This window comes from Lampetra planeri, chromosome 54 (genome assembly GCF_965212315.1).
Source record: "Lampetra planeri chromosome 54, kcLamPlan1.2.h2, whole genome shotgun sequence".
NCBI lineage: Eukaryota > Metazoa > Chordata > Hyperoartia > Petromyzontiformes > Petromyzontidae > Lampetra > Lampetra planeri.
Window position 1 is genome coordinate 3,884,484 of NC_136160.1, and position 26,259 is coordinate 3,910,742.

The window sequence follows — 26,259 nt, forward strand, 5'->3', positions numbered from 1 at the left end:
CCCCCGCCACCCCCCCCCCCCGTTTTACTTTGAACGTCTCTTAGAAAATTAAACAAAATGAATAAATAAACCTGGCCCTCGACTGAGCGCTCGCCGCCGAATACTGATAATGCACGCGGGTGCACGTACGGCCACACGTACAGCCGCGTCGTCTCGCCGCTGTCGTGCGAGCCCCCCCCAACGTTTTGACGCTCGCCAATCAAACCCCCACCCCCCCGACCGCCTCGCCCCGGCGCAGCGTTCCGTCTCCCCCACCTAACCCCCCCTCCCCCATTCGTTGCATTAATCACACCTGGGCCCCAGCACCCAAGAGCGGCGGTACTTAAAACTGCGACCGTTTCCGTAATGCCCGTGACAAACGTGAGCTCCGTGCCAATGGCTTACGAACCGCAGCTCCCTTAACTGCTAACTTACTTCTGCAATGACCTCTAACCTCTAATCTTAGCTCTAAAACACCCCCCCCCCCTCCACCACGATCTACAACTCCCACAATCACCAAAGCCTAACGTCTCGGCAAGCCTCATCCCCCTAACTCGTACGTCTAAAGTTAAAAAACGCCGTGACGACCGACCGCTTAACGCTTAACCCTCCCCACGAATTCACACTCGCTCGCTCTCGCTCTTCCTTAACCTTTCCTTCCTCAGAAAAAAGAAAACCCCCAACCCTAAAAAGGGTGGCCGCCCATTGCCGAGCCGAACCAACGAAATGCACCATCGGTGTTCTGCCTGTCAGGCTCCGAATGTCGGTGCTGCCGTTCCTTGAGGGCAGCGGCGGCGGCGGCGGCGGTGGTGGCGGTGGAGGAGGTGGTGGTGGAGGAGGTGGTGGGAGTTGCAGCGGTCAGTGTCGCCGGTGGTATCGGTGGTGGTTGTCGAGGATGTGGATATACGGCGGCGGCGGTGGTCGCCGTGGTGGTTGCGGTGAAAGCAGTTGCGGTAAGAGGAGGTGATGGTTGAGGAGGTGGTGGTGGAAGTTGGCGGTGATGGTTGAGGAGGTGCCTTTGGGTGGTTGAGACGTTGGTTTGGGTGGTTGAGCAGATGATTTGCAGTGGTTGAGGTGGCCGGTGGTGGTGGTGCTTGAGCAGGAGTTGGTGGTGGAGGTCCTTGAAGCGATGGAGGTGGTCGAGGTGGTCGATGGTGGAGTTGCCCGAGGAGCTGGCGGCGACGATGCCTCGAGCCGCGTCACTTGTGCACGTTGAAGAGGGCCCCGACGGTGAGGCAGGCCCCGACGGCCGCCAGGCCCGTGATGACCGTCTTCAGGGAGGGCCACGCCAGCGGCTCGTCGTCGTTGGCGCCGTGAAGGCGTCGCCGGGCCAGCCCGCCCCCGCGCGCGCCGTACAGCGACACAAAGGAGTCCTGGCACGTGCACAGACACACACGGGTGACGACCGGGAAGAGAGAGGCGCGCACACACACCCTGCTGGGTAGACAGCGGTGGTGGCTGTGCAAATGGGGAGAGGCCAATCGACGTAGTTAATCGGTCCCCAAATATAGCTTCTAACAGACTGTGTGGAGGTGTGGGGGCAAGTGCTGTTAGCGATCACCTATGAGGGCCGGCAACGGCACACGAGGGGGGTGGGCGGCCAACACCACGCCCGGCCGCCTTCGTCTCCCCAGTGGCGACGTTTACTACGCACCGCACCAGGTACTCATTTGAGGCTGGGGTCATGCTAGCGGGAGGCCCAGGGCCAGTTAAGATAATCGCCGCCGGTGCTGGTGGCCGAGATTGGCTCGCTGGGCTCGTAGAGCGGCGCGCTAACTGCTGCACCACCCGCCGCTACCTAGAGAGGGAGGGAGGCGCGCACACGCGCACACAGGGAGGTACGCACGTGTCGTAGAGATGGGCACACACGCACGAGCTCACCGAAGCGGACCATACATCCAGGGCTAAACAGACATTCAGAACTCAAGCCTTGTTTCCCGAAGGGGGGGGTGGGGGGAGCGGCCGGGGGAAGTGGGCTGGCTCAGCACGACTTTAGCACGGCTCGGCTCAGCAGTGGGAAAAAAAAAGCGAGCGAGGGTAAGAGAGTCACAAACAATCAGGCGGCTGCGGAAGCTGTTGACCCGGCTGCCTTTGGAAAATAGGGCTGACGAACAGGCGTGACAAAGTGTAATTACGGCCGACGTCGTAATCACAAAAACAACGGCAATCGCCTCGTCCGCAACACACCGGGGACGTTGGTTGCGACACGCGGAAATTTCACGTTTCCACTGCAGGCATGAACACACCACTACTACTTTAAACCATTTTAATTTTGACAGTTAAAGCCCCAACGAGCTTTTTAGCTCTTTTCTCAGAAGCGCTTTTTTTCTTTCCAAAGTGATCTGGCTGTAAATGATAGCTCAACAAAGTGGCTTATCGCGTGGAAATTCATAGCAGCCAAAAACCCCTAAACGCGTGACGTTGATTCTCAATGTGGGGGGGGGGGGGGGGGGAAATATCTACACGCCCACGGGGAGGAGAGACACGCAAACTCCAAATATACAACAGGCGTCAGGGGCCGGGTTTGAACCCATAACCTTCTGCATACCAGGCGAGGGAGTTAACATCTCCTAGCCACCGTGGCGCCCACACGACGCAGAAAGCAGGAATTAAGAAAAAAGGTTTCGGCTCACCCTCACACCACCCCGCCGTGACGACCTCATGTGAACAAACAGCTGGCGCTAAATGGCGTCTGCAATTACGCGACAATTGACTGAAATTGCAGTGTGATGTTTCACGGCAGCATTTAGTCACAGAAGACAGAATGCATAGCCGACGTTCTCCACTCGTCCAAACATTCCCCCCCCCTGCACGGCCTTTCGTATGGCCCTTTCGCGAGACACCGGCAAAAGGCCAACACGGCACACAAAGGGGTTGGTCTGGCACGAACCACGCCCGGCCGCCTTTGTCTCCCTAGTGGCGATGTTAAAACACCACACCAGGTACTCATTTAAAAGGTTGAGATGATCTAGGGGAGACCCAGGATCAGTTCAGATAATCATCACCGGTGTTGGTGATCGGAAATCGAACTCGGGTCACCAGGTCCGTAGCGAAGCGGGCCAACTGCTCCACGACCATCCCACACATCAACAACAACCGCCGTTCGCCACTAAGTGGCGGTGACGTCACCACGGCGCTTGTGCCATACTAGGTGCACCGTTCCCCTTGCACACATCCGGGCACAATCGCATTCCTCTACGCGAACACAGTCAAATTATAAACACAGTGAGAAAGCTAAATAAAGAATTAAGCAACACTGCAGGTGATAGGACAATGACCACATTTCCCGGAATGCGCTGCCCCCCCGCCCCCACCTCGTAAAATCTCAGAAACTCATCCGGATTGAGCCTGGAAAGCGCTCGGATGGGCGACCGCCACATACAAGCACACAGGTGCTTTCGGCTGCTGCGGGGCATTGCCGTGAGCAGCACTGAGAAGTGCCGAAAGATCCGTTGTACTCTACAGCGCTGTGCTCCCCGCGCTGGTGAACGTGTGCCAAAGCATGGTCAAATAACGTCGGAAGGCCCTCATCCAGCAGTGGAGTGACAAAAGGGCTGTACACGTACACATGTAGCGCCACTCGTATGCAAAACAAAAACAACGCATTTTGGCACTACGGTACAAAGCCTACTACTTTCTAGGTTTGAAGCTTTCGTGACTGCAAGGATTCATATTCTTGGGTTTTTTCGGTAAAGTCACGTAGGTAAAAAATTAAAATTAATAAAAGTAAAATAAAAATAAAATAAAAATCACGACGTTTCGGAGGCAACACAAGCTTCCGTCTTCAGGTGGAACCGTCACAGCACGCTTGCTGTATCAAGTAAATGAGTACTACTTTGATAAATACGGCAGACGATTTAAATCCGTGCGTCACCGATAGCGAACGCAACCAGCCTGGCGATCGGACAGCGCTTGTTTATAACGAGCCTGACACTGCTGGCGAGACCCACAAGGGGTGAAACCGATCCACAGTTTTCTCGCTAAAACTCAATGCTTGCCCAATAGGCCGATGGACTGAACATGAATTTTAGTCGTACGTGGAGACACAGAACCAAATTCATTACATGCGCTTCAATTGTTGTCCGGCATTAAACTTTTCACTTCATATTCAAAGTGTTATTTATATATGTACATTTTTTTTTGCGCAAAAGTAAGCTCAGTTCACAGCCTGGGTGGTGTGGTGCTTTGAATTCAACTCAAGTATCCTTCCCATCGCTCGCAGGTTTACGGGCAAAACTTTGCTTATATAAATCGTAGCGTTGTCGTTCGTGCAAAAATCGCGTGTCTCACAATCGCCGCGGGAGCGCACACAACAACCACCCAAGCTCTGGGGTCCTCTCTATATTTAAAGATGGGACTAAAACCAGAGCACCCGGAGAGAACCAACGCGAGCGAGGGGGGCAACACTCGATCCCATGGCGAGCCAGGGGTACGGTGCTCCTCCTTGACGCCCACGGGAAGGGATTTTCACAACGTCTGTGTGCGGTGATCCGCCAACCCTAGCAGCCGCCTCCACACTGCTGGATTGCTGGCAGCCACGTGAAGCGGTGGCCAAACACCAAATTGGAAGGTGGTGCTGCTCATAAACAGCAGGAAGGTGCGACGCCCACATGACCCGTACGCCGCTCTCGGCCTATGAAACCCCGCACCGTGGTTTCAACCTGCCGCGCTGGGAGATTGAACCGGCGATCTCTCCGCGGTGAGTCCGGCGGGGCGACCACGAAAGCGCGGCCAAAAACAAAATTTCATCAGCGCTGCTTGCCCCTTGGACCGGGGATCCCAGCTGCTGGCATTGGTAATGGCCCAAGTGATGATGGGCAATAAAAGAAGCTTTAGTTGTAACTGGACAAAGAATCCCATGAGCTGTGAAGTTTCTTTCAAGACACTGTGAAAGGGGGGGGGGGGGGGAGCGATCATCATAGGCAGAGGCGAATGGGGAAGTCTCAAACCAGGACTTGAACCCGGGCGGTGGGACGGAGGAGGGGTGGGACCTGCCGAACCTCGTGCCGCGTTTACGGCAGCCGCGCAAGCGCGGAGCCACGACGGCTCTCTGGCACGACGCGTGGACTTGACTTGCATCCCACTGGGATTTTTGCACAGTGTTGGTGTACGGTGCTTTTTCTGCAATATTTTGCTGTCTTTTCTTGGATTTTATGTTTGCACATAGTCACTATAAGATGTTTTCTTGTTCATGTTTTTGTTTTTTGTTTGTTGCGGTTGCACCCGATTCAAGAGCCGAATGGCTCACAGGGCTATACCTGATAAATGAACTTGAACTTGGAGCCGCATGGCGCTCGGTCTTCTTCTTCTTTCCCATGGCGGCTGGTGTAGGTGCGGAGCAATGACTGCAATGTCACATTTCAGGTGGGTCAAGCCCAGATAACAGTGTCCGGAGCAGCATCGTGATGTCTCTTCTTTGTAATTGTGGATCTGGCATTGCGTCGTAGGGTCTCATCTAAATGGCCACAAATCGCACCCACTCCTGGAGAGTTTTTTTTCATTTTCCATTCGTGTATCAGGTATCCGAATCTGCTGCCATGGGTTTGTGCAATGGATGCGATTTAGGGTGGACCCTCAACTTTGTGGAAGATCAAACCCCGGGGATGTTCTGCTTTGGGTCGCGCTCTGTGACGAATCTCGACGCTTTCCCCCCAACACACACCGACAGCTAAAATAGAAAAAGCCACGCAAGCGAGTCGTGGCATTTCTCAACGAAGAAACGCTAAAAATAAGCCGCAAGAACGCCGACGTCATTTTGATGTTGTTTTGATATGCAAAGCACGCTGGGATTCCGGCGCATGCAGTATGTCTTGTTGACGGTACTGATACACATTTGGCTCCCCGATGCGCAGACGTACATCACCACCAGTCACCGTCGACTCGAAACAATCCTCGATTGGGGTGATAAAAAGATCTGGCCGTTTTTTCCAACAAAGATACAGATTTCCCGTATAGCCTCAACAGACTGTTGGTGCAAGTGCTGTTAGCGAGCAGCACCTATGAAGGCTGGCACAGCACACGAGGGGGTGGGTGGCCAACACCACGCCCGGCCACACACACAAAAACCCCCAAAGATTATATCACGCAAGGCTGGCAATGCCAGAGTCATTGACTGTTGTATTATAAACGTAGTTCTCAGCCATCGTAAAAACCATCAGTCTGCTTGGCACATCCATCCCATCAAAGCTGCCATGGAATGGCTGTGTTACTAATCTGGCTAAGGAGGTACAGAAGAAGTTTGGCGAGAATAAGGGTTTCCCCGTTTTTCTGGCAACAAAGCACGTGTGCAGATGTTAAAAGACCATACTGAAACCTTTTACAAGGAATCATGTCTGCATTAACCACAATACGTGTGGTCAGAATGCAAACAAAAAACGTACTCTGATAATATATGCATTGTCTTTGAAACTGATTGGTCCACACCAGAGACAGCTTTCTTTTGGGCCTAGTCTCAAACGGTGTTAGACCAGAGGACGCCAAAAGTCATCCTCTGGTCTAAAGGCGTCACTCTGTTCAGTATTCATCTTTAACTCCAAACAATGGAGCCGAGTGGAGTTCAAAAGAACTCGCAAAACACCTTGAGAAAGACTCAATGCAGACGATCCCCTGGGGTTTGATCTTCCACGAAGCAGCTCGTGGTCCACCCTGAACGCATCCGCTGCACAAACCGTGGCAGTAGATGCGGATACCGAATGCCCAAATGGAAAATGAAAATCTCTCCAGCAGCATGCAGCTGTGGTCATCCAGAACCGACCGCCAGAGGTCGCAACCGGGTACCCGATACCCGTACCCTACCCAATACCCGGCTACCCGTACCCGGCCGGGTACGGGTACCCGTTTGCGACCCTGGTGTGGCCGGGTACGGGTACGGGTAAGGAATCAAAACCCGTTTGCGACCTCTGCCGACCGCGCAACGTGTGAACGACGCAACGTGTGAACGACGCAACGCGCCGAAATCCACAAATATAAAAGGGGACATCACGGCGATACACCACTCGGCTGCTGCCGACTCTGTTATCTGGCTTGACCCACCTGAATGTGAAATTCTAGTAGTTGCACTGCACCTACATGAGCCGAGACTCCAAACGATTACCACCGCTGCCATGCAAAAGCACAGATTCGCCTAATGTTGGGGGATGCTGTTGCCTGTCACAGTTGCTCCCATCTCACTGGAGAGAGAGAGAGAGACAGAGGGACAACCACGGTGCCACAGGAGGCACACGTCATTGCGCTTGGGGCTCGTCATTTCCTCGGCACCGGTAACCTTCTCCGTACCCCCTGACGACGATGACGACTTAGGGAGGGAGGGATTCTCAAATAAACAGAAAGAGCCACGGCACCTTCGCAGCCTGGCCCCTGGAGGCTAAAAAGGATTTTGAATATTGAGGGCGTTTTGTACTGCGGCCCCACGACTCATCCATCAATCTGTGGGTTTTTACCCCCCAACATACAACCGGTGGTGCTGAACTCGGAACGAAATCGTCACGTTTTGTGGCGGGTTCAAAGGACACGTCTTTCCGACAGACCTGTTCTTCACCTGAGGACGGGTGCTTGCGTTGTGGCCGAAACGTCGTGAGAATGATTTTATTTTTTATTATTTTATTATTTCCCTTCTACGTGACTTTACCGAAAAAACCAAGAAGATGAATCCCTGCAGTCACGAAAGCTTTAAATCGAAATTTGACACGTTTATATTTACGCGATCTAACCCCCCCCCTCCCAAAAAAAACCCTCTATTATGAAAGGAGTGTTATTTGACACCGGGTTATTTGACCAGGTCACACTGTCAGTCTCCCATGCTCAAAAGAGCACGGGGAGGAGGAAGTGGTGGGGGTCGGGGGGCGGGGGGGTCATCTCCACTGTTGAGTCGGTGGAGAAAACTCCACGTTCCTATGGCAGGGGCCAATCTCTCTCTCTCCGTCAGCGCCGTGTGATGCGGTGCTGGTGCTGGCGATGGATATCACATCCCAACGATAACTAAACTATAAAATATATTTTTTTAACAGGTTAAGGCCCACTTGAGCTATAGAGCCCTTTTCCAGAAGCGACCTGTCCACATACGATAGCTCAATCAAGTGGCCTATAGAAAAACCGAAGCACCCGGAGATAACTCCATGCGACCACGGCGAGAGAGAGAAAGAGACACACACACACAAAGTCCAAATATAAAGCAGACCGTCAGGCTCTGGATCGAACCCAGCACCTCCAGCATACCAGGCATTTCTCACGGCGGACGAAACGATGAACGCGTGTGTCGAGTCGTCATCGCGTGTAATCGGTTTGTGCGATCACCCCCTACCCCGCCCACAGCCACTAGAGGCCGCTACATTCACCGCCATGTAAACTTTTAAACCAGAACAGATTCTGACGGATCAAACCACGAGACGCCTCCTCCCCCCCCACCCGAATCGTGGGGAGAGAGAATCATTACAATGAGTAACAGCCCTTTAATCATTATTTTAATCCATGGCCTCAATCACTGCAAGCTTTACTGGAGACAAAGTCTCTTTGCTTTTGGTGGCAGCTTTAAAATACAGGGGGGGCGTGGGTGGCATTTCAGGAATGTGTCCCAACAAAAACACTTTGGGCAGGGCTGCACTTAGTGAGCCACCAGCAATCCGCGTGGTGTGCGGTGTTGAGTCATAGGTTACAAAGGGGGCGGCTGGAGATGACACAAGCGGGGGGGGGGGGAAGGCGGAGGCTATCAGCGTCCACTGAAGGTTCTGCGTTCGAACCTGGGTATCGGCCGCCCTCGATTGGAGCCGTGGAGCCGATATGGTCTCACGCACGAGACATCACCCTTTAAATGTGGATGTTGCAGGTCATTGATTGGATTGTACGTCGAACTTCTTTCGCACACCTACGTAGCCAAACGGGCTAATTGGGGGGGGGGGGGGGGTGTTCGGGATTACACGGGCTGCGCAGATGAACAACGATTGGTTTTGGCTGCCAACGGACAAACAGTTGCACACGGGGTGGCACATGGCTCTCTCTCTCGCCCACCCGCCCCCGCGCCCCGGGACCGTCCGCCGACACGTCAGAGGTCGCAAACGGGTTTTGATTCCTTACCCGTACCCGGCCGCACCAGGGTCGCAAACGGGTACCCATACCCGGCCGTACCCGTACCCTACCCGTACCCGGTACAGGTATCGGGTACCCGATTGCGATCTCTGGGATGAAGCCATGTTGCAGGCGCGGGTGGGTTGATTCTAGGAACTTGAATTGTGAGAAGAGACAAGACGTTGGGAAATGAGTGACAAACGGTTACTCACCAGGGTCGCAAACGGCTACCCGTACCCGTACCCAGCCAGGTACGGGTAGCCGGGTATCGGGTAGGGTACGGGTATCGGGTACCCGGTTGCGACCTCTGCGACACGTGCGGGGGCAGCTTCTTCGGGGGGGGTGGGGGGGGAAAACGTAAATTGTTCGCGACGGGCTACAAAGGGCAGCGCTGCTCCCCGAGAAGTACACGGCGGAAAGAAGTGCACTGCAGCCCAACCGCGGAACGCATAAAGCCGGCCGTGTGGGATTAATACCGCGGGTCGCACCTCCGCTTAGCCGGCCGGCTACGTGCGGTGCGACAGAAATTCAGCACACGGACCTAGGGCCGGGCGCACGCACCAAAACTACCGTTGTCAAGGCAAAAAAGGAAGTTACGGAGTCACGGCCGATTAATTGCATTCGTCACGTGCCAATCGCACGACGAACACATTTCTACACGGTTACACCACACCTTCTCGCCTCCGGTCATTCAAGATTTGCTTTCACGGGGGAACAAAGTAAATGCCGCATCATCACCGTCATCAATACCGGCGGGGGCCGAGGTTCAGGGGTTGGAGGTGCCACGGCCGCCCTGGTGAATGCTGCGGGTGCATTGATCATAAATAATAAAAAATAATAAAAATGATATTTTACACGTGTAAAGAGGTGGGGCATTCATTCTGTAGATCCCACCGAAGGCGATACCGTGTATGGAAAGCCGGGAAATAAGAGCCTGCAGGGTGAATGGGCTAGAAATAGGCAGTAGGGAGGGGGGGGGTAAAGTTTAACGAGGGTAAGAGATTTTGAAGACTGGATTTAAATATCACTAAACGATTCCGATCGTCTTCTCATTAACAAATCGTTCCAAAGCTTGGGAGCTCCGCTGGCACCAAGCCCGACGACCAACGCCAGAGAGCGGAGCCTTGACCTCGCGTACTCCTCCGAAGAAGAAGGCAATCCGAAGACCTCGGGGACCTCTCGTTGGGAGAGTAAACACGAGTCGGTTTCCTGGATATTTTGCAGGGGCTATCCCATTGAGAGCCTTCGAGGCGAGCAGGCGGATCTTCATTGTACCCCTCGATACTTGATCGGTGGTCAGGGCAAAAGGCGAGAGAGCAGGCGTGTCGATGCGCCGTCTGCCTCGTCGGTGGAAGGTGAAAGATCTCCGTGACGGAATTCGAAGGGCGAGCAGAGCAGGCCATTTTCTCCCCGCCACCGTCACGGTCCAAATTTTGACAAATTTGGAAAAGTCGGGACCGCAAGCGTCTCGAAATATGAGAGCAGGCGGCAGCAAACATCACCCCACCCCCGCCACCCTGGGACTGCAGACCGACGTGCAGGCTTGCGTCTGTGAAAGACGCTGTCTAGGAATGGCGCAGACAACCATGCAAACCGACGATTTGATTTCGATCAAGAGAACGCCAAAAAAGCTCGTGCACGCTCACACACTATAAAAACACTCAGCTAACCAGGTAAGGCCCACTGAGCCGTGTCGCTCATTTTCAGCAGCAAGCTGGCCATCACAAACGACGGTGCAACGAAGTGGCTCATCGTGTGGACATTTATAGCAGCCGAATACTCTCTGAACGTGTGATGTCGATTCTAAATGTGGAGGGAAAAACCGGAGGGCCCGGACAAAAATCCACACGACCACGGGGAGAGAGACACGTAAACTCCAAATTTACAGCAGGCGTCAGGGGTCGGGATCGAACCCACGACCTCCTGTATACCAGGCGAGGTAGTTAACATCTCCTGTCCACCGTGATGATGATGAGAGAGAGAGACACCGCACGCTCCAAAAAAACAACAGGTGTCAGGGTCGGGATCGAACCCACGACCTCCTGTATACCAGGTGAGGTAGTTAACATCTCCTGGCCACCGTGGCGCCACACACTGCAGTCTCCCTGCTTCAAACGGCCAGCACTCGCACCTTCACTGGCAGGGCTGTGTGCCAGTGGTGGAAACTCCATGTTCACATGGCAGGAAGCGGTTTATCGACCAGGACAACGGCTGCCGACGGGCCCGCAAAGCGGCACTCGTATGTATCCACCCTGGTGGAGGATTATGCGCTCAGCTTACCCCACGCGTGAGAAGATTTTCATATTTTTGCTTCAAACACTCGTGTGCAAATCACATTCCTTGCACAATTCTTCACGTAGCTGATTTCACAATGCATCTCGTCCGCGTATTTTAAACCTTACATTACCCAATGCGCGTTCCGTTGCCAAATGAGGACAGCACACAGGAATATTTAACCCAAAATTGCTCAATGGGGATATTACCACGTAGCAGCATGTAATTATGTTGAACTTCTTTCGCACCGTACGTAGCCAACCGTGCTATTATTCGGAGGTGCGTGGGAAGGACAACAAACTAAATCCAACAAGCAGCTCTAAAAGAAATGAATTTTCAATCGAGATTATTTAAAAGTGCATAGCTCAAGTAGCTTCTTAATATCAGAAGGAAGAGAGCGTTCCAGACGGCCGCAGAAGCGCATCCAAAAGCGCCACGCGATGCGGTAACCATCGTCTTTGTTCGATGGCCGAGCCAAAAGCCGCCGCCACCGCTGCTGCGTGGGGGACCAGAGTTTGCTTGATGATGGTTTATGCTCCTGGTACCGGCATTGTTGTGGCGAACTTTGCCGCAGGATAAATCGCACAGTTTTGAAAATAGACCTTGTGCCGAACGACTGCGGTGGTAAGGGTGAAAAGGCCTTACGACGGCTCAGGGCTTGGATGGCCCCTGCTGCTGTAGATGAATTGCAGGTGGGACAAGCTAACAAGGCAGTAGGGCATTTATTGGTCGCAGTAAAAGCCAAGGAATGCCAACAATGTTTAATTAACAGCGACTGCGTTTCCAGAGCAACAGACCACCAAACAAAGACAAAGAGTCTCCGTATAGCCTTAAAAGACTATTGAGGCAAGTTCTGTTAGCGAGCACCTATGAAGGCGGGCACGGCCCACGAGGGGGTGGGTGGCCAGCATCCACGCTCGGCCGCCTTTGTCTCCCCCGGTGGCGATGTTTATACATTGCACCAGGTTGTCATTTCACCGAGGCAGAGGCCCAGAACCGATTTCAGATAATCGTCACTGACTGGTGTTGGTGACCGTGAGCGGGAATCGAACTCGGGTCGCTGGGTTCGTAGTGCAGGGCGCTAACCATTGCACTGCCACTCCCCACCAACATGCCACCACCACCACCACCACAGACTGGTTACTTAGGTGAACTCTACCCCCTTGGCTTCTCGTGTGGCAGTTATTTTTTTGCGTGTGTGTGTGTGATGTACGTATGTGCGTGGGCAGGGGGAGTGCTTGGGGGGGGGAAGACTATGTGAGCTCAGCACAGGTATGTACGTGGATGGATGTAAACGCAAGGGGATTAGGAACCCCCATGGACTCAAAAGGCCACTCACAATTCACTTGCCCATTCACTCGGTGTACAACAATTACCCCCCCCCCACCACCACCACCTATGAAGGCCGGCAAGGCTTGCATGGTGGCAAGATGTTAACTCCTTCGCCTGGTATGCAGGAGGTCGTGGGTTCGATCCCGACCCCGATGCCTGCTGTATATTTGGAGTTTGCACGTCTCTCTCTCTCTCTCCCTGTGGTCGCGTGAATTTTCTCCAGGTCCTCCGATTTTCCCCTCCACATTTAGAATCAACGTGCGTTCAGAGAGTATTTGGCTGCTATCAATTTCCGCATGAAGATAAAGCACTTTGTTGAGCTATCAGATATGGCCAGGTCACTTCTGGAAAATAGCTTTGTAGTTCAGTGGGGGGGCTTACCTGGTAAGTAAAAAAAAAGGTAGGGTTTGGTTTTACGCGAAATCTAAATTGCAGCTGTGCACAATCCACTCGCCGTATAAAGCGGCGCATCGGGGACATCCTTGGAAAGGGAGGGGCAATACTCTTGCCCATTGTGCAGGCCAAGTGACACGCGTACACTCTGACGCCTGAAGTATAGTTGGAGTTTGCGCGTCTCTCTCCCCGTGGTCGCGTGGATTGTTTCTCTCCGGGTCCTCCGGTTTTTTTCCCCTCCACATTTAGAATCGTCATGCGTTTGGAGAGTATTTGGCTGCGAAAATTTACCACGCGATGAGCCACTTCGTCGAGCTATCATTTGCGATAGGCAGCTCAAGTGGCCCTTACCTGCTAAAATTGTTTAGCGTTTAAGTTTTACAAGGGTGTGTGTGTGTGGGTGGCCAGCACCACGCCCGGTCGTCCTTTGTCTCCCCAGTGGCGATGTTTGTACCCGCGCACCAGGCACTCATTTGAGGCCGAGTCGACCTAGAGGGAGGACCAGGCACGGGTTCAGATAATCGTCACCGGTGTTGGCCGTGAGCGGGGAGAATCAAAACTCGCGTTCGTAGCGCAAGCGTGCTACAGCTACTAACGCCCGTCACTCACGCACCCACACACGGCAGGCACGCAGGCAGCGTTGATTTGGACAAACGCGTTGGGAGAGTTGTGTTTGCTTTGTTGATTGTGCTCGTGCACCAACCCGCCACCTCGGCACCCTCTGAACAATGTGCCAACGCTGCGCTGCTATCGCGAATGCGGAGCCGTCGAGGCCGAACGTGACGACCGTCAGCTGGCACGCGCAGTATGTGGCACTGCGACATCGCGAGCATTCGCCGCGATAATTCCTCTCCGCAATATTTTTGTCGCGTCGTTATGTTTCTAAGCCAGCGTAGCTGTCATGGTGGGGGGGGGCAGGGGGAGGCCCCGTTCTCCTCGGGGCACGGTTCCTATGCATTGTCATGGAACCGCTTTCTGGACGAATGAACGACAAAGCAAGCAACGTCCGAATCAGAATCTGTATCTATCGTGGAGAAACTTGATGATGAGCTACAAAAGCTCTTTTTCTTTTCTTCCTACAGATGTACAGCAGTGCCCGTGCTGTGGCCCAGCGGACATCTGTGCCGCTCGGAAAATCCAACAAGTCGGTGGATTTAATGCAAATTCCTCTACTGCGCCACGCGTGTGTGAGGCTGCATGCCTTGGCTTGCCACAAGAATGCCACGCGATTACGTAACGGCATTGCTCACAAGGGTGTGTGTGCGTGTGTGTGTACGTGTGTGTAGGTGTGTGTAGGTGTGTGCGGGGGAGCGGTGGGGTAGCGGTCAGCGCGCTGCTGCTGCTCTATGAACCCGGCGACCCGAGTTCGATTCCCGCTCGCGATTAACACAAGTGAGATGATTGTCTGAACCAATCCTGGGCCTTCCCTAGGTCGACTCGGCCTCAAATGAGTACCTCGTGCGGGGGCGTAAAAATATTGCCACTGGGGAGACAAAGGCGGCCGGGCGTGGTGCTGGCTACCCAACCCCTCGTGTGCCGTTCTGGCCTTTATAGGTGCTACTCGCTAACAGCACTTGCCCCAACAGTCTGTTGAGGCTATAGGGGGGGATCTTTGTCTTTGCCTTCATAGGTGCTACTCGCCAACAGCACTTGCCCCGACAGTCTGTTGAGGCTATACAGGGGACCTTTGTTGATCTTTGTTGTGCTCTGCACGAGATGTGCGGGCAAAGTTCAGCCTCCCTCCCTTGACGGATGGTGGGCAGCTGCACCGAAGCGAGCTCCACCAATCGGTGAAGTGACCACGTTGGCAATTTTCAAATCGGGTCGCAGACGGAAGGTCACACGACTGGACATATGCGAGCAAGAGATTTATAGCTCATCGGGAATTCCTCCAGCGTCAAGACAAACATTTCTGATTGTGGCTACCAATCACTGGTCCATACTCTTAGGTTTTTTTCGGTAAAGTCACGTAGGTAAAAAAATTTAATAAAAATTAATAAAAGTAAAATAAAAATCACGACGTTTCGGAGGCAACACAAGCTTCCAGGTGGAACCGTCACAGTACGATTGCTGTATCAAGTAAAGTCATCGGGAATTCCTCCAGCGTCACTTGATACAGCAATCGTGCTGTGACGGTTCCACCTGAAGACGGAAGCTTGTGTTGCCTCCGAAACGTCGTGATTTTGTTTTTACTTTTATTAATTTTAATTTAATTTTTTTACCTACGTGACTTTACCGAAAAAAACCTAAGAGCATGAATCCTTGCAGTCACGAAAGCTTCAAATCTAAAATCACTGGTCCATCAACAACATTCGATATTTTCTCCCACTCACATTTTCCAACGTACGGTGTGGTGGGGTGCCCGAGCATTGCGTACGTGTCCTTAATTACACAGCCCATTGGTGGAATATCACGGGGGGCGCAGGAGGGGGGGGGGCTTCTTTGCTCTTAGTAAACAAACGAGGAGATGATGGTGGAGGAGGGGGGGTGGGTCAATGTATGGGAGGGCAATGGGCTGGGCATGTTGGCTGCGAGGGTGGGCGGGGGGCCATCTCACATAGTTCACCCTTTCCCATTCCGATGGCGAGGCAGGCGTACACGTCAGTTTTTCTTTCCGATTCCGTTCCGGATGACGGTGCACACGCACGCGTCATGCCGGCGAGGGGGGAGGGGTGAGCGGCGCAGGCTATCGCCACAGTCCTCCGCGGTGAGTAACGACATCTTAAAATAAGTAATATTTTTTTAAAAATACTTTTTTTTAAAAACACGCTTTTATGAAATGTACTCGTAATGGTAGAACTCCACGACTCCAGGAAGTGGCCCCGAAGCTTGCCATAACGTAAGGGACCGTGGCCAATTACAGCCAACGTCAGTTGACCGTGGACAATTAGACCCAAGCCGAAACATAACATATAAAAAAGAATGTTTAAAAATATCGAATATTTTTTTTTTATGATAGAATATAGTATTGTCATCAGTATGACATAAGTATACCAAGTTTGCAGTCGATACCACATTGGGAAGTGGGTTACAATTGAGTTACAAGATTTGAGGATACAACAACGACAACAACAACAACATACAGAGTGAGTAAAAAGAAAGCATGTAAAAGACCGGCGGCCTCTACACCTGGCGAGAGAATTGAAGCCGAACCGCTCCACTTCTGCGGCGAAGCGGGACACACACACCACCCCCCCGCAACGTGCAGATGTCTCGGAAACGGGAAAGGGGTTAAGCGTGTATACCCCCACGTGATCGACACGCCACAGCTGATATAGGGGAATTGTTCGTCAACACAGTCGTCAACGCTCCAAAGCGTTTTTCCAACACGTTGTGTTGCCGACGGGGGCTAAAACACGGAAGCGATTGACCTAGATTTTCCCCAGTTCATCGTGTCCTTCGGGGCTACGCGCGCGTGCACATGCCACGCGCGAGCACTCAAGACGTCACTCTGTGCGCACGGTGGCGGCTTGGGTCATTAGCATTGCCAGCAGCTGGCTCCCGATCCAAAAGGAACGTACAACTCCCGTCAAGGAGCATAAACCATCAATCACGCAAACTCTCTTCGTCTCCCGCACCTCCCGATCAGCACGTTTGGCTGCATGCGGCACGCGAAGGAAGTTCAACGTACGTACGTTACAAACTTGGGTCGTCCCCTGCGGCGGCTTTTGGATGACCATCGAACAAAGACGGTCCCCAACCGAAATCGCTGGCGCTTTCAGGTGCGCTTCTGCGGCCGTCTGGAACGCTCTCAACTTCCGATGTTAGGAAGCCACTGGAGACTGCACGCTTTCAACTCATCGAGATTTACAAACTCATTTCTTGAGAACTGCTTTTTGCATTTGCTGTCCTTCCCCCACCGCACCTTGAATTAGCGCGGTCGGCTGCGTACGGTGCAAAAGAAGTTCACCGTGCTTTATTCGACATCGATACGAACGTACAAAACGAGACGACGAGCACGGAAGTGAGAGAGAACCGGGCTCTCGAATGGAATCCTAGCACGCCCCCCCCCCCGATCGTTACACCGCCCCTCAGAGAGTAAATCGGTGGGTCAGTTCGTTTCGGACGAGGGTCCGTCGGGCTTGAGAAATTATTTTCCAACGTGGCGACGACCCCCGGCCAAGGGCGGCCGATGCGATGGCAAGCGAGCGGCGCGTTACGTGCCAAAGGGGGGGGGGGGTGACGGGTTCAGAGGTCACATTGCACCAAAAGCAGGGTAATTGTATAAAAAACACTTTTACATAGTAGCAATAATAATAAACAAACCAGAACCATGTACAATGGAAGGCCTAGCGAGCAATCCATAAACAACGCGGTCGGCGCACCGGGGGCCTCGCGACGGAGAGAGGAGGTCGCCGCCGGTCGAATCTCGGCGGGTGACAGCAGCGCGACGCGAAATTGCCGGCACCGGAACCACGACACTCGCCGGCCACGCGTCCGGGCGGACACGCGGCGGACTACAGTACAACAACGGCAAGCGGATGTGTCGTGATGGCGGATTCTGCTTCGACCCAAACGTAACATTTTTTAAACAAATAAAGAAATATTTCCACGCTTAACCAAACAGTGATTAAAAAAATAAACCTGTTTGTTTTGCGACCCGACTTTTTCTATGGCCTAAATTCCAGGTTATTGAACTGTGGGCCGTGCCAACCAATTGTAAAAATCTAGTCCACCTGCCAAAATCTCTCCTCTACAGCCACCCTACATCTCCACGACGTCCCTCACCTCCCTGTCTGTGTCCCTCTCCACCCCATGGTCTCTCACCTCTCCACAGTTGTTGTCAAGTCAACACCAAACCTTCAAAACGCACCGGGGTCTGGCTTCAGGGCTTCTCTTGCCCTCCAACGGGTGCCACTCCAGCACCCATCATCTCGGTCACTTGCCCTCCTCCGTCTCGTGACCTCTACCCTCCGAGAGAGGGGGGTGGCAAGAGAGAGAGAGAGATGGGCGAGGGGGCGGGGCAACGTCGTTTTGACTTGCTGCACCGGGAGATGGATTCAAATTTGTTAGAACTCTCTGACGTGCCCCCCCCCCCCCCCCCTTACTGGACATGTGTGTGTGTGGAAAGAAAAAATAAAAGAACGAGCTTCGCAGGCTCATCAGATTCCTGGGCGATTTGTGAGCCGGCTGCGCTCAATCATCGACACCGCCGCTGGTGGCAGCGTCCCTACCCCCCCCACCCCCCCACTGCGATCCAAAAATGCGAGACGAAATAACGAACGGGCGGAACGACGCGCGACCCGCCAATCGTTTTGAGGGGGGTGGGCGCAGCGGGGGGTGAAGGACCGACACCCGCAGGGACCGGGAGTGCTCGTGGGTATTGCCGCGTCCTCGTATGGCAGGCCACGCTCACTGTCTGTTGTATCCTCAACTCTGTCTGATGTCGTATCCCCAAATCTTGTAACTCAATTGTAACCCACTTCCCAAAGTGGTATCGACTGCAAACTTGGTATCTGTATGTCACACTGATGACAATACTATATTCTATCATAAAAAAAATTAAATATATATTTTTAAGCAATCTTTTGTATATCTTATGTTTTGGCTTGGGTCTACTTGTCCACACTCAACTCATGTTGGCTGTAATTCGCCACAGTTCCTAACGTTATGGCAAGCTTCGGGGCCACTTCCTGGAGTCGTGGAGTTCTGCCATTACTCGTACGGTACATTTCATTAAAGCGTGTTTTAAAAAAAGTCTTCTTAAATATTACTTATATTTTACCAGTTAAGGCCCACCGAGCTGTACGGCTCTTTTTGAGAAACCGAACTGGGCTGTCACAAATGACCGCCCAATGAAGTGGCTTATCATCATCATCACCACGTGGAACTCGAAACGCATGTCGATTCTAAAATGTGGAGGGAAAAACCAGAGGACTCTGAGAAAAATCCACAAGACCACAGGGAGAGAGAGAGAGAAACGTAAATTCCAATATACAACAATGCATCAGAGTCGGAATTGAAGCCGGGGGGGCGGGGCTGCCAGGAGGGGGTAGTACGCCAGACGGTGGCTGACCATGATCCTACTCTGTGCGGCAAATGCTCCCTCGCTCGCTTGCGCGCCAAGCGCATCGAGACCACCGACAAATTCAACTACGCGGGCCGGATTCGGGTGCTGAAAATGGGGGAACTCATAAATGCCGCTCCCCACCCCCCACTTCTCCAGCACTGTGTGGTGACAGCAGCGACCTCCCTTCGCGTGGGCATCGAGGAGGAGCCCGTAGATTGTTTTTTGATGGATGATGGTATACAGCACGTGGACTTAAAATCGCCGGCCGTTTCCATCCGTGCGGGGATAGAGCGTTGGTCCGCTCGCTCGCACGCGCGTGGGCGGGTGGGTTGGTTTTAATTCTGGATTTGAAGCTTTCGTGACTGCAAGGATTCATACTCGTAGTTTTTTTTTACGTGACTTTACCGAAAAAACTACGAGTATGGGTGGGTTTTCTCTGGGAGCTCCGGTTTCCCCCCACGCGGTGTAATGAACACGGCTCATCGTTAAATCGGCATCTGAAAATATCCGAAAGCATCTTAAAATGAGAACCCAATGCAGCAACAGCAGAACCCTCTTGGGAAAAATACGGTAGTTATACTACTGAATGTGGCTTCCATGGATAGGTAAGGGAATACACAAGATAATAGATAAGGGAATACACGAGATAATACACAAGGGGATACACATAGGAGAACTGTCACGTTATGATAAAGGCTGGGGACAGATTTGTTTTGAAAGAATCGCAAACGCTTGGTTACGCGATTGGTCTTTAGGCGATTTCACGGCAGGAGATGCGTGCAATGTACCGGTTTTGGTTCACGCATGGCAGACACAGCCGTAAACTAATTAAGCGAAAAGTTGGCAGGAACATCTACGGAAAGGAGCACACTTGAGCCAAGTCGAAGCAATAGGCTAAGAAACAAAGAAAAAATGGGAGGTATGGTGGAGGCGGAGAGGGGGGGGGGTCCGCATCGTTCGACTCGCTGACCCCGTGCCCCATACTGGTCATCTGCAAACAAGAACTTCATAGTGCATCGAATTCCTCCTGCAGTCCAAATTTATATTCTGACGATTCTGTTTAACGCCATGCGACAGGATCGCTTTCAAACGTTTCTTTTGTGTCGCTACGCAAACCCTCCCATTGCTCACGGACGGAATGCGTAAACGCCGACGCAGAGAGCCGGGCCTGGCGAGACCAGGGCCATGTCTCCGGGATTGAGCTGGATTTTCCCAGATCTCCCTCTCGGAATTTCTCAACGTTTCCCCGCTACGGTACGAACGGCGCGAGTCGAGACCATACCATTGTGTTGGGGGCGGGGGGGGGTTCATGGTCGTGCTGCTGCCAAGCGCTGCGACGCGCCTCTGGGTCGTTCGGAACGACGTCCGAACAACGCGCGGTGCAAACCCCCCTAAGACGAGTGCGGGTGGGGGAAAACAGCTGATGCTCGTGAAACTGTCATGTCGGGAGGTGACGACACGACTTAAAAACAAGTAACGCTTAGTCCCCACTCGCGTGTGGGGCAGCGAGCCCAATCTCTTCCCCGTCCACGGACTGAGGAGCAGTGAGGCCGGGGGGCCTCAGTCCGCAGAGTTTTTGTATCCCCCCCCCACCACCCCGCTCTCGAACGACGTGCGGTGGCACAACCGGAAGATACAACGGAGAGAGAGCCGCACGTGCGGCGGCGGCACGACCGTGGCAACCACGACAACATTGACAACATTGACAACATTAAGAACATTCACAACATTCACAACCCACGCGCGGTACCACAGGACGCTCGCGGCCCTGCTGGAGGGTGCAGCAGGTGACTGGGTGGGTGGGAGGATGCAAATTACGGGCCCACACACAGGCCTCTCTCGGGCTGCAGTAACCTGTGGCCCAGTAAACAAATGAACCTGAACAACACGAAACGGGCGTAACCCCCCAACGCACAAACAGGCCCCCCCCCCCCCCCACTTTCCTGCAGACAAACAACAGCGTTTTTTTTATAGTTCCCAACGTAAAGAGACGTTTAAAGGACAAACATTAAACCCTATAGTCTACCCCTGCCCCCCCCCACTCCCACCCCACCCATAGCTCCTCGGCACTGCCAGTCTTCTCGCTGCCGCCTGCCTGCCTGCCACAGTGGAGATGCCCCGCGGCCAGTCGGCGCGTGGCATGGAGGACAGCGGGCTCCTGGTGACTCGTCCGGACAGACGCTTCTCGCCAGCGTGGCCGGCTCCGGTGGGGGGTGGGGGGGAAGCCGAATACGTAAGCAGCCCCGGCACGTCACCCCCGTGACCTTTCGCCAGCATCCTTTCCGCTAACCCCGTCACCCCCCCCCCCCGAGCCATGAGAGAGGAGAGACCCGCCCTGGGTATTCTAGATTTGAAGCTTTCGTGACTGCAAGGATTCATATTCTTAGGTTTTTTCGGTAAAGTCACGTACAGCTATCGTGCTGTGACGGTTCCACCTGAAGACGGAAGCTTGTGTTGCCTCCGAAACGTCGTGATTTTTTTTATTTTACTTTTATTAATTTTCATTTTTTTTACCTACGTGACTTTACCGAAAAAACCTAAGAACACGCCCTGGGTGTGTCCGTCCGGTGAGAGAACTTGCCCAGGCAGATCACGAGAGTCACTCGCTCGCCAGGCGTAGGCACACGGATCAAAGGTCACGACTTCCAGGCCACGGTTGTGACGTCACTGTCTGTGTGTCTTTTGCTCCAATTTCCCGACTTGCTTCTTTGCTCTCCCTTTGTTTACTTTGTTGTTGTTGTTGTTGTTTTGCTGCGTTCGCCGTGTTGTGGTGACCCAGGTGCGGGCTTTGCAAAGTGAAGACTCCTATCCTGGTTCCTCGAGTTCTCACCTCCGATGAGCACGGTTGGCCACGAAACAAGTTCAGCATACACACGTACAACAAGATCAACTCAAACAGTCTCTGACAATTTTTTGGTTGGTTTTAAATGCGGTGCATTTGGTATTCGCGATTTTCTTCTGGATTGAGGAGTTCCTTTGAGCAGATGGGCGGCGGCTTCCAATTACCGTATTCTCAGGACTATAAGGCCGCCCAGGACAGAAAGATGGGCACCCCACCCCACATCTGCCGCTTGGCTTTTCCAGATCAGCAGGACCCATCCGGCAATCGTTTAAAGCAAGCAAAACTCTGGCGGCCTCGACTTCCTGGGGTTCATCAGCAGGGTCAGGGCTTGTGTAAACGTCCACACAGCTTCGTTACGAAACAGCGTTGTTTGGCCGGAGCACTCCGCAAGCGTGTTCACTCCCCGTGGTCGCGCGGATCTTTCTCCGGGTCCTCCGGGTTTTATCCCTCCACATTTAGAATCAACGTCACGCGATTAGAGAGCATTTGGCTGTTAGAAATGTACACGTGATAAGCCGCTTAACTTCGTTTCTTCTGAAACAGCGCTCTATAGCTCAAGTGGACGCTACCTGATGAAATAAAAAATAAAAACACAAAATAAAAATCAGCATCGCTCGCGTTTAGGAAGAACGGCAACACCAGCCCTGGGTCACTGGATGTGGCCTCATGCTCCCCATTCACAACACTGGCAAAGTAGTGGGCGGAGCTACCCGACTAGTGGGCGGGGCTACCCGGCTAGTGGGCGGGGCTACCCGACTAGTGGGCGGGGTTATCAGAGCAGTGGGCAGAGCCTTTGAGCAGCCGTCAGGGCTCAAGTATTTGGCAAACAAATCATTCGGCCTTTCCCTCTCGAACGCAACGTGAGAGAAACCCGTTGAGAGAGAGAGGCGTGTCCTCGTCAATTCGGGTAACCAAAGGGAAATAAATAATGTCAAGGAAATCAGATAGGCTTGCTTTTTTTTATTAGTTGATCGGCTGGAGCAGAATTCGGCACGATATTTAGTGACCCCCAGCATTCCTCCGCGCGTGGATAAAACAGGCGGGGGGATGCTTTGCGACGCACTCCATACAAAAAAAAACACGCCCATTGCGTAACTCAATTTTCGTTGCCAATTTAAAAAACGTGGGCACAACCCAAAGTTTTGATATTCTCTCTCCAGGCGGCGGCGGTGGCGGGTGCCAGCAAAGTGAAAGATCCGGTCCGTGCCCACGGGCTAAAACGCCGGCGAAATGAACAGAACGCCCAGGATTTGTGTTTTATAATCCGTGTTGCTGGCGTTGATGTCACCCCATCGTTTAAGTGCAGAACACACCGTAACATCATCGCCCGTCACTCGGAACATTTACACGAGTCGGTGACTCAGGTGCCTCGGTTAGGAATGCCCCGAGTACACGGGGGGGGAGGAGAAGAGGGCGGGGGGGGGGGTGCCACGTGGCCCAGCGTTGGCGCTTTCGTGGCTTGCTGCTCCAATTCGGCAGGCCGCCCTGGGATAAAAAAGAAAAAAGATAAACTATAAAACTATCAACTATTTCTATTTTACAAGGAAAGACCCACTGAGCGATTTCGCGCTTTTCCGGAAGCGACCTGGCCACAAGTGATAACAAAAGTGTCTCATCACGTGGACATTTTATAGCAGCCAAATACTCTAAAAGCGCACCAACGGAAAGGCACGAGTAAAAATGTTTGCACTTCAAAAACAGTTCCTTGAACGCTGGCGTCATGCTCCAAATAAGAGAAAATTGCTAAAATGACACCGCGAATTACACAAATGCAATTACGCATAGCAATCATCCCCCCCCCCTCCCTGCTGTCAACAGCGATGCTCACACGCAGGCCCTGCGTGCTGAGTCGCCGCCCTGCGTGCCAAGTCCCAGGACCCTCTTTAAATGAAACAAGTAAACCCGTAAAAACAAAGTTTTTCACTATAAATCCTTTATATGCGTGGCATCGGGGCGGCTAGAGTCCTCTCGTCCTCTGGCAGCATGAAACAATTGGTAATTAAATATTTTAAAAAATTTCCCTAAACAGTGTAAAATTTTTGAAAATTTTTTTTCACGAAAATGCATTGTCACGCACAACGAGTCTGTGTGAAAAATGTCAGCTCGATTGGATCACGGGAAGTGGGGTAAAAAACGACCTAAAGATTTGCACGGTCCTAAGCAAGCAAGCGAACTTAATATAAAGGATTTAAAAAAGAAAGAGCTCATGAGACTCGGCGAGACTTCCTGGGTAAACAAGCATAATAACAACAATAATAGCGGAGAATAACCTCTCGTGTTCGCGTGGGCCTACACGAACACATACTTCGCCGAAGATGTACGATGGACGCCCAAGCAAGAGATGGAATGACAACAACGTGGATCGAAGGTGGCGGGCAGCGTGCCTCTGCGGGTGTGCAGGAGAGGTCTCTTGACCCCCCCCCCCACCGTTCGCGAACGTGAGACTCGCGCGTGTTACTTCAAGTAAAAATCACGGCCGTCCCTCTCGCTTCGCGAGCCACCAACCTGTTCTGTCGCACCCACTGCAGAGTGTACGCGTGTCACTTGGCCTGCACAATGGGCAAGAGACTTGCCCCTCCCTTTACGAGGATGTCCCCGATGCGCCGCTTGAAACGGCGACTGAATGGTGCACAGCTGCAATTTAAATTTCACGTAAATCCAAACCCTACTTTTTTTTTTACCAGGTAAGCCCCCCCCAACCGAGCAACAAAGCACTTTTCCAGAAGCGACCTGGCCACATCTGATGGCTCAACAAAGTGGTTTATCTTCACGCAGAAATTGATAGCAGCAAAATTATCGAAACGCACATCGATTCTAAATGTGGAGGGGAAAATCGGAGGACCTGGAGAAAAATTCACGCGACCACGGGGAGAGAGAGAGAGAGACACGCAAACTCCAAATATACAGCAGGCATCGGGGTCGGGATCGAACCCACGACCTCCTGCATACCAGGCGAGATCGTTAATATCTCGCCACCGTGGCGTCTCTACCAAAGAAGCTTCAAACTTGGACGGATGAAGCTTCAAAAAAACCACGACAGACAGCCTTGGGCACACACATCCTAGGTCCATCTCCGGATAAGCGTTACCAAAGCTCATTGGGCGAGGCCTTCATTTACGAGGGGGCTAAAACGATAGCGTGCGAAGTGAATTTAAAAAGGCAGACGGTAATCTGCGTGCACCGATAACGTCCGACCGCATCACTGCCGCGCCAGTCTCGGCAAAATGCATGAGCAGCGCGCGCACGGTGATAATCAACATCTGTGCTCGGCGTAGCCCCTTCGCCCAGGAAGAGGCTACAAAGATACATTCGTAAGGTCGCGCTTATTGCACCACGCAAAGTGCTCGCCACAAATGAACCACAATAGCTCGCCGATCTCGTCAAAGGAGCATAAACCATCATCACGCGAACTCCGGTCGTCATCCTCGCAGCGGCGGCGGCGGCTTTTGGCTCAGCCGTCGAACAAAGACGGTGGTCGCCGCATCGCGGCGCTTTCAGATGCGCTTCCTTCCAAAATTAGGAAGCCACTGGAGCTTTTTCTCTTCTTGGTTCTTTCGGTAAAGTCACGTAGAAGGGAAATAATAAAATGATAAAAATAAAACATAATAAAATAATTCTCACGACGTTTCGGCCACAACGCAAGCAGCCGTCCTCAGGTGAAGAACAGGTCTGTCAGAAAGACAGACCTGTTCTTCAGCTATGAACTTCCAAATCACAGTTTGAAAAAAGCATTTCCTTACAACTGCTTTTCGTGTTTAGTTTGTCGTCCTTCCCCCACACATCCAATTCATGTGGTTGGCTATGTACATTGCGAAAGAAGTTCAACATTACATACAAGCGCGAAACCTCCACCAATAGAAATATTTTTTTACAAGGACCAGCGAACCAAATGCCAGATGCGGGAAACCGTTACACACGAGGACACGCTGACCGCGGAGCGTCGCCAAAAACGGGGATTTCTTCGGGCAGTTTAATAACAGGGATGGGCAGGCGCTGAGGAGCTGGGCAGGCGCGCGAGAGAATGCGGTGTTGCCCCGAGCGGCTCTGCCACTCTCACGCACGCCGGGGTCAAAGTGGACCAACCAAACCAAGCACGACAAGTGCGTGAGCGTTCTTGCCGCGCGGAGACAATTCCATCGAGCTGCATAGAGACTCATTTTAGGCACTCGGGGGGCCCCCCGTTTTCCTGTCCGATGGAAACAACAACATAATAATAATAATTACTATTTATAGTGCGCATTCCATCCTAGGATTCCCAAATACGGTGGTGCAGTGCTGAGCGCGCAAGGCCAGATGATGGCCGTGATTTTTTCTCGCTGGCAACTTTCCACCACAGAGGCCTTCTCGGTTTGGGGTAAATCATTGTCGA

At 52.7% G+C, this 26,259-nt stretch overlaps 1 protein-coding gene across 2 annotated transcripts in view; it reads right to left on the reverse strand.

Annotated features, from left to right (window-relative positions):
• Nucleotides 1–238: 238 nt before the first annotated feature.
• The window catches only part of LOC144735145 (bcl-2-like protein 2), a 52,752-nt gene continuing 26,731 nt past the window's right edge, over nt 239–26,259 (reverse strand). The window contains exon 2 of one of the 2 annotated variants that reach the window (XM_078617576.1): nt 239–1,352. In XM_078617576.1, the coding sequence (XP_078473702.1) occupies nt 1,179–1,352 (174 nt within the window). In that variant the 3' untranslated portion in view covers nt 239–1,178. Of the gene's footprint in view, nt 1,353–22,835; nt 23,376–26,259 lie in introns of those variants that run through there. The other variant, XM_078617577.1, reaches the window with a different exon arrangement.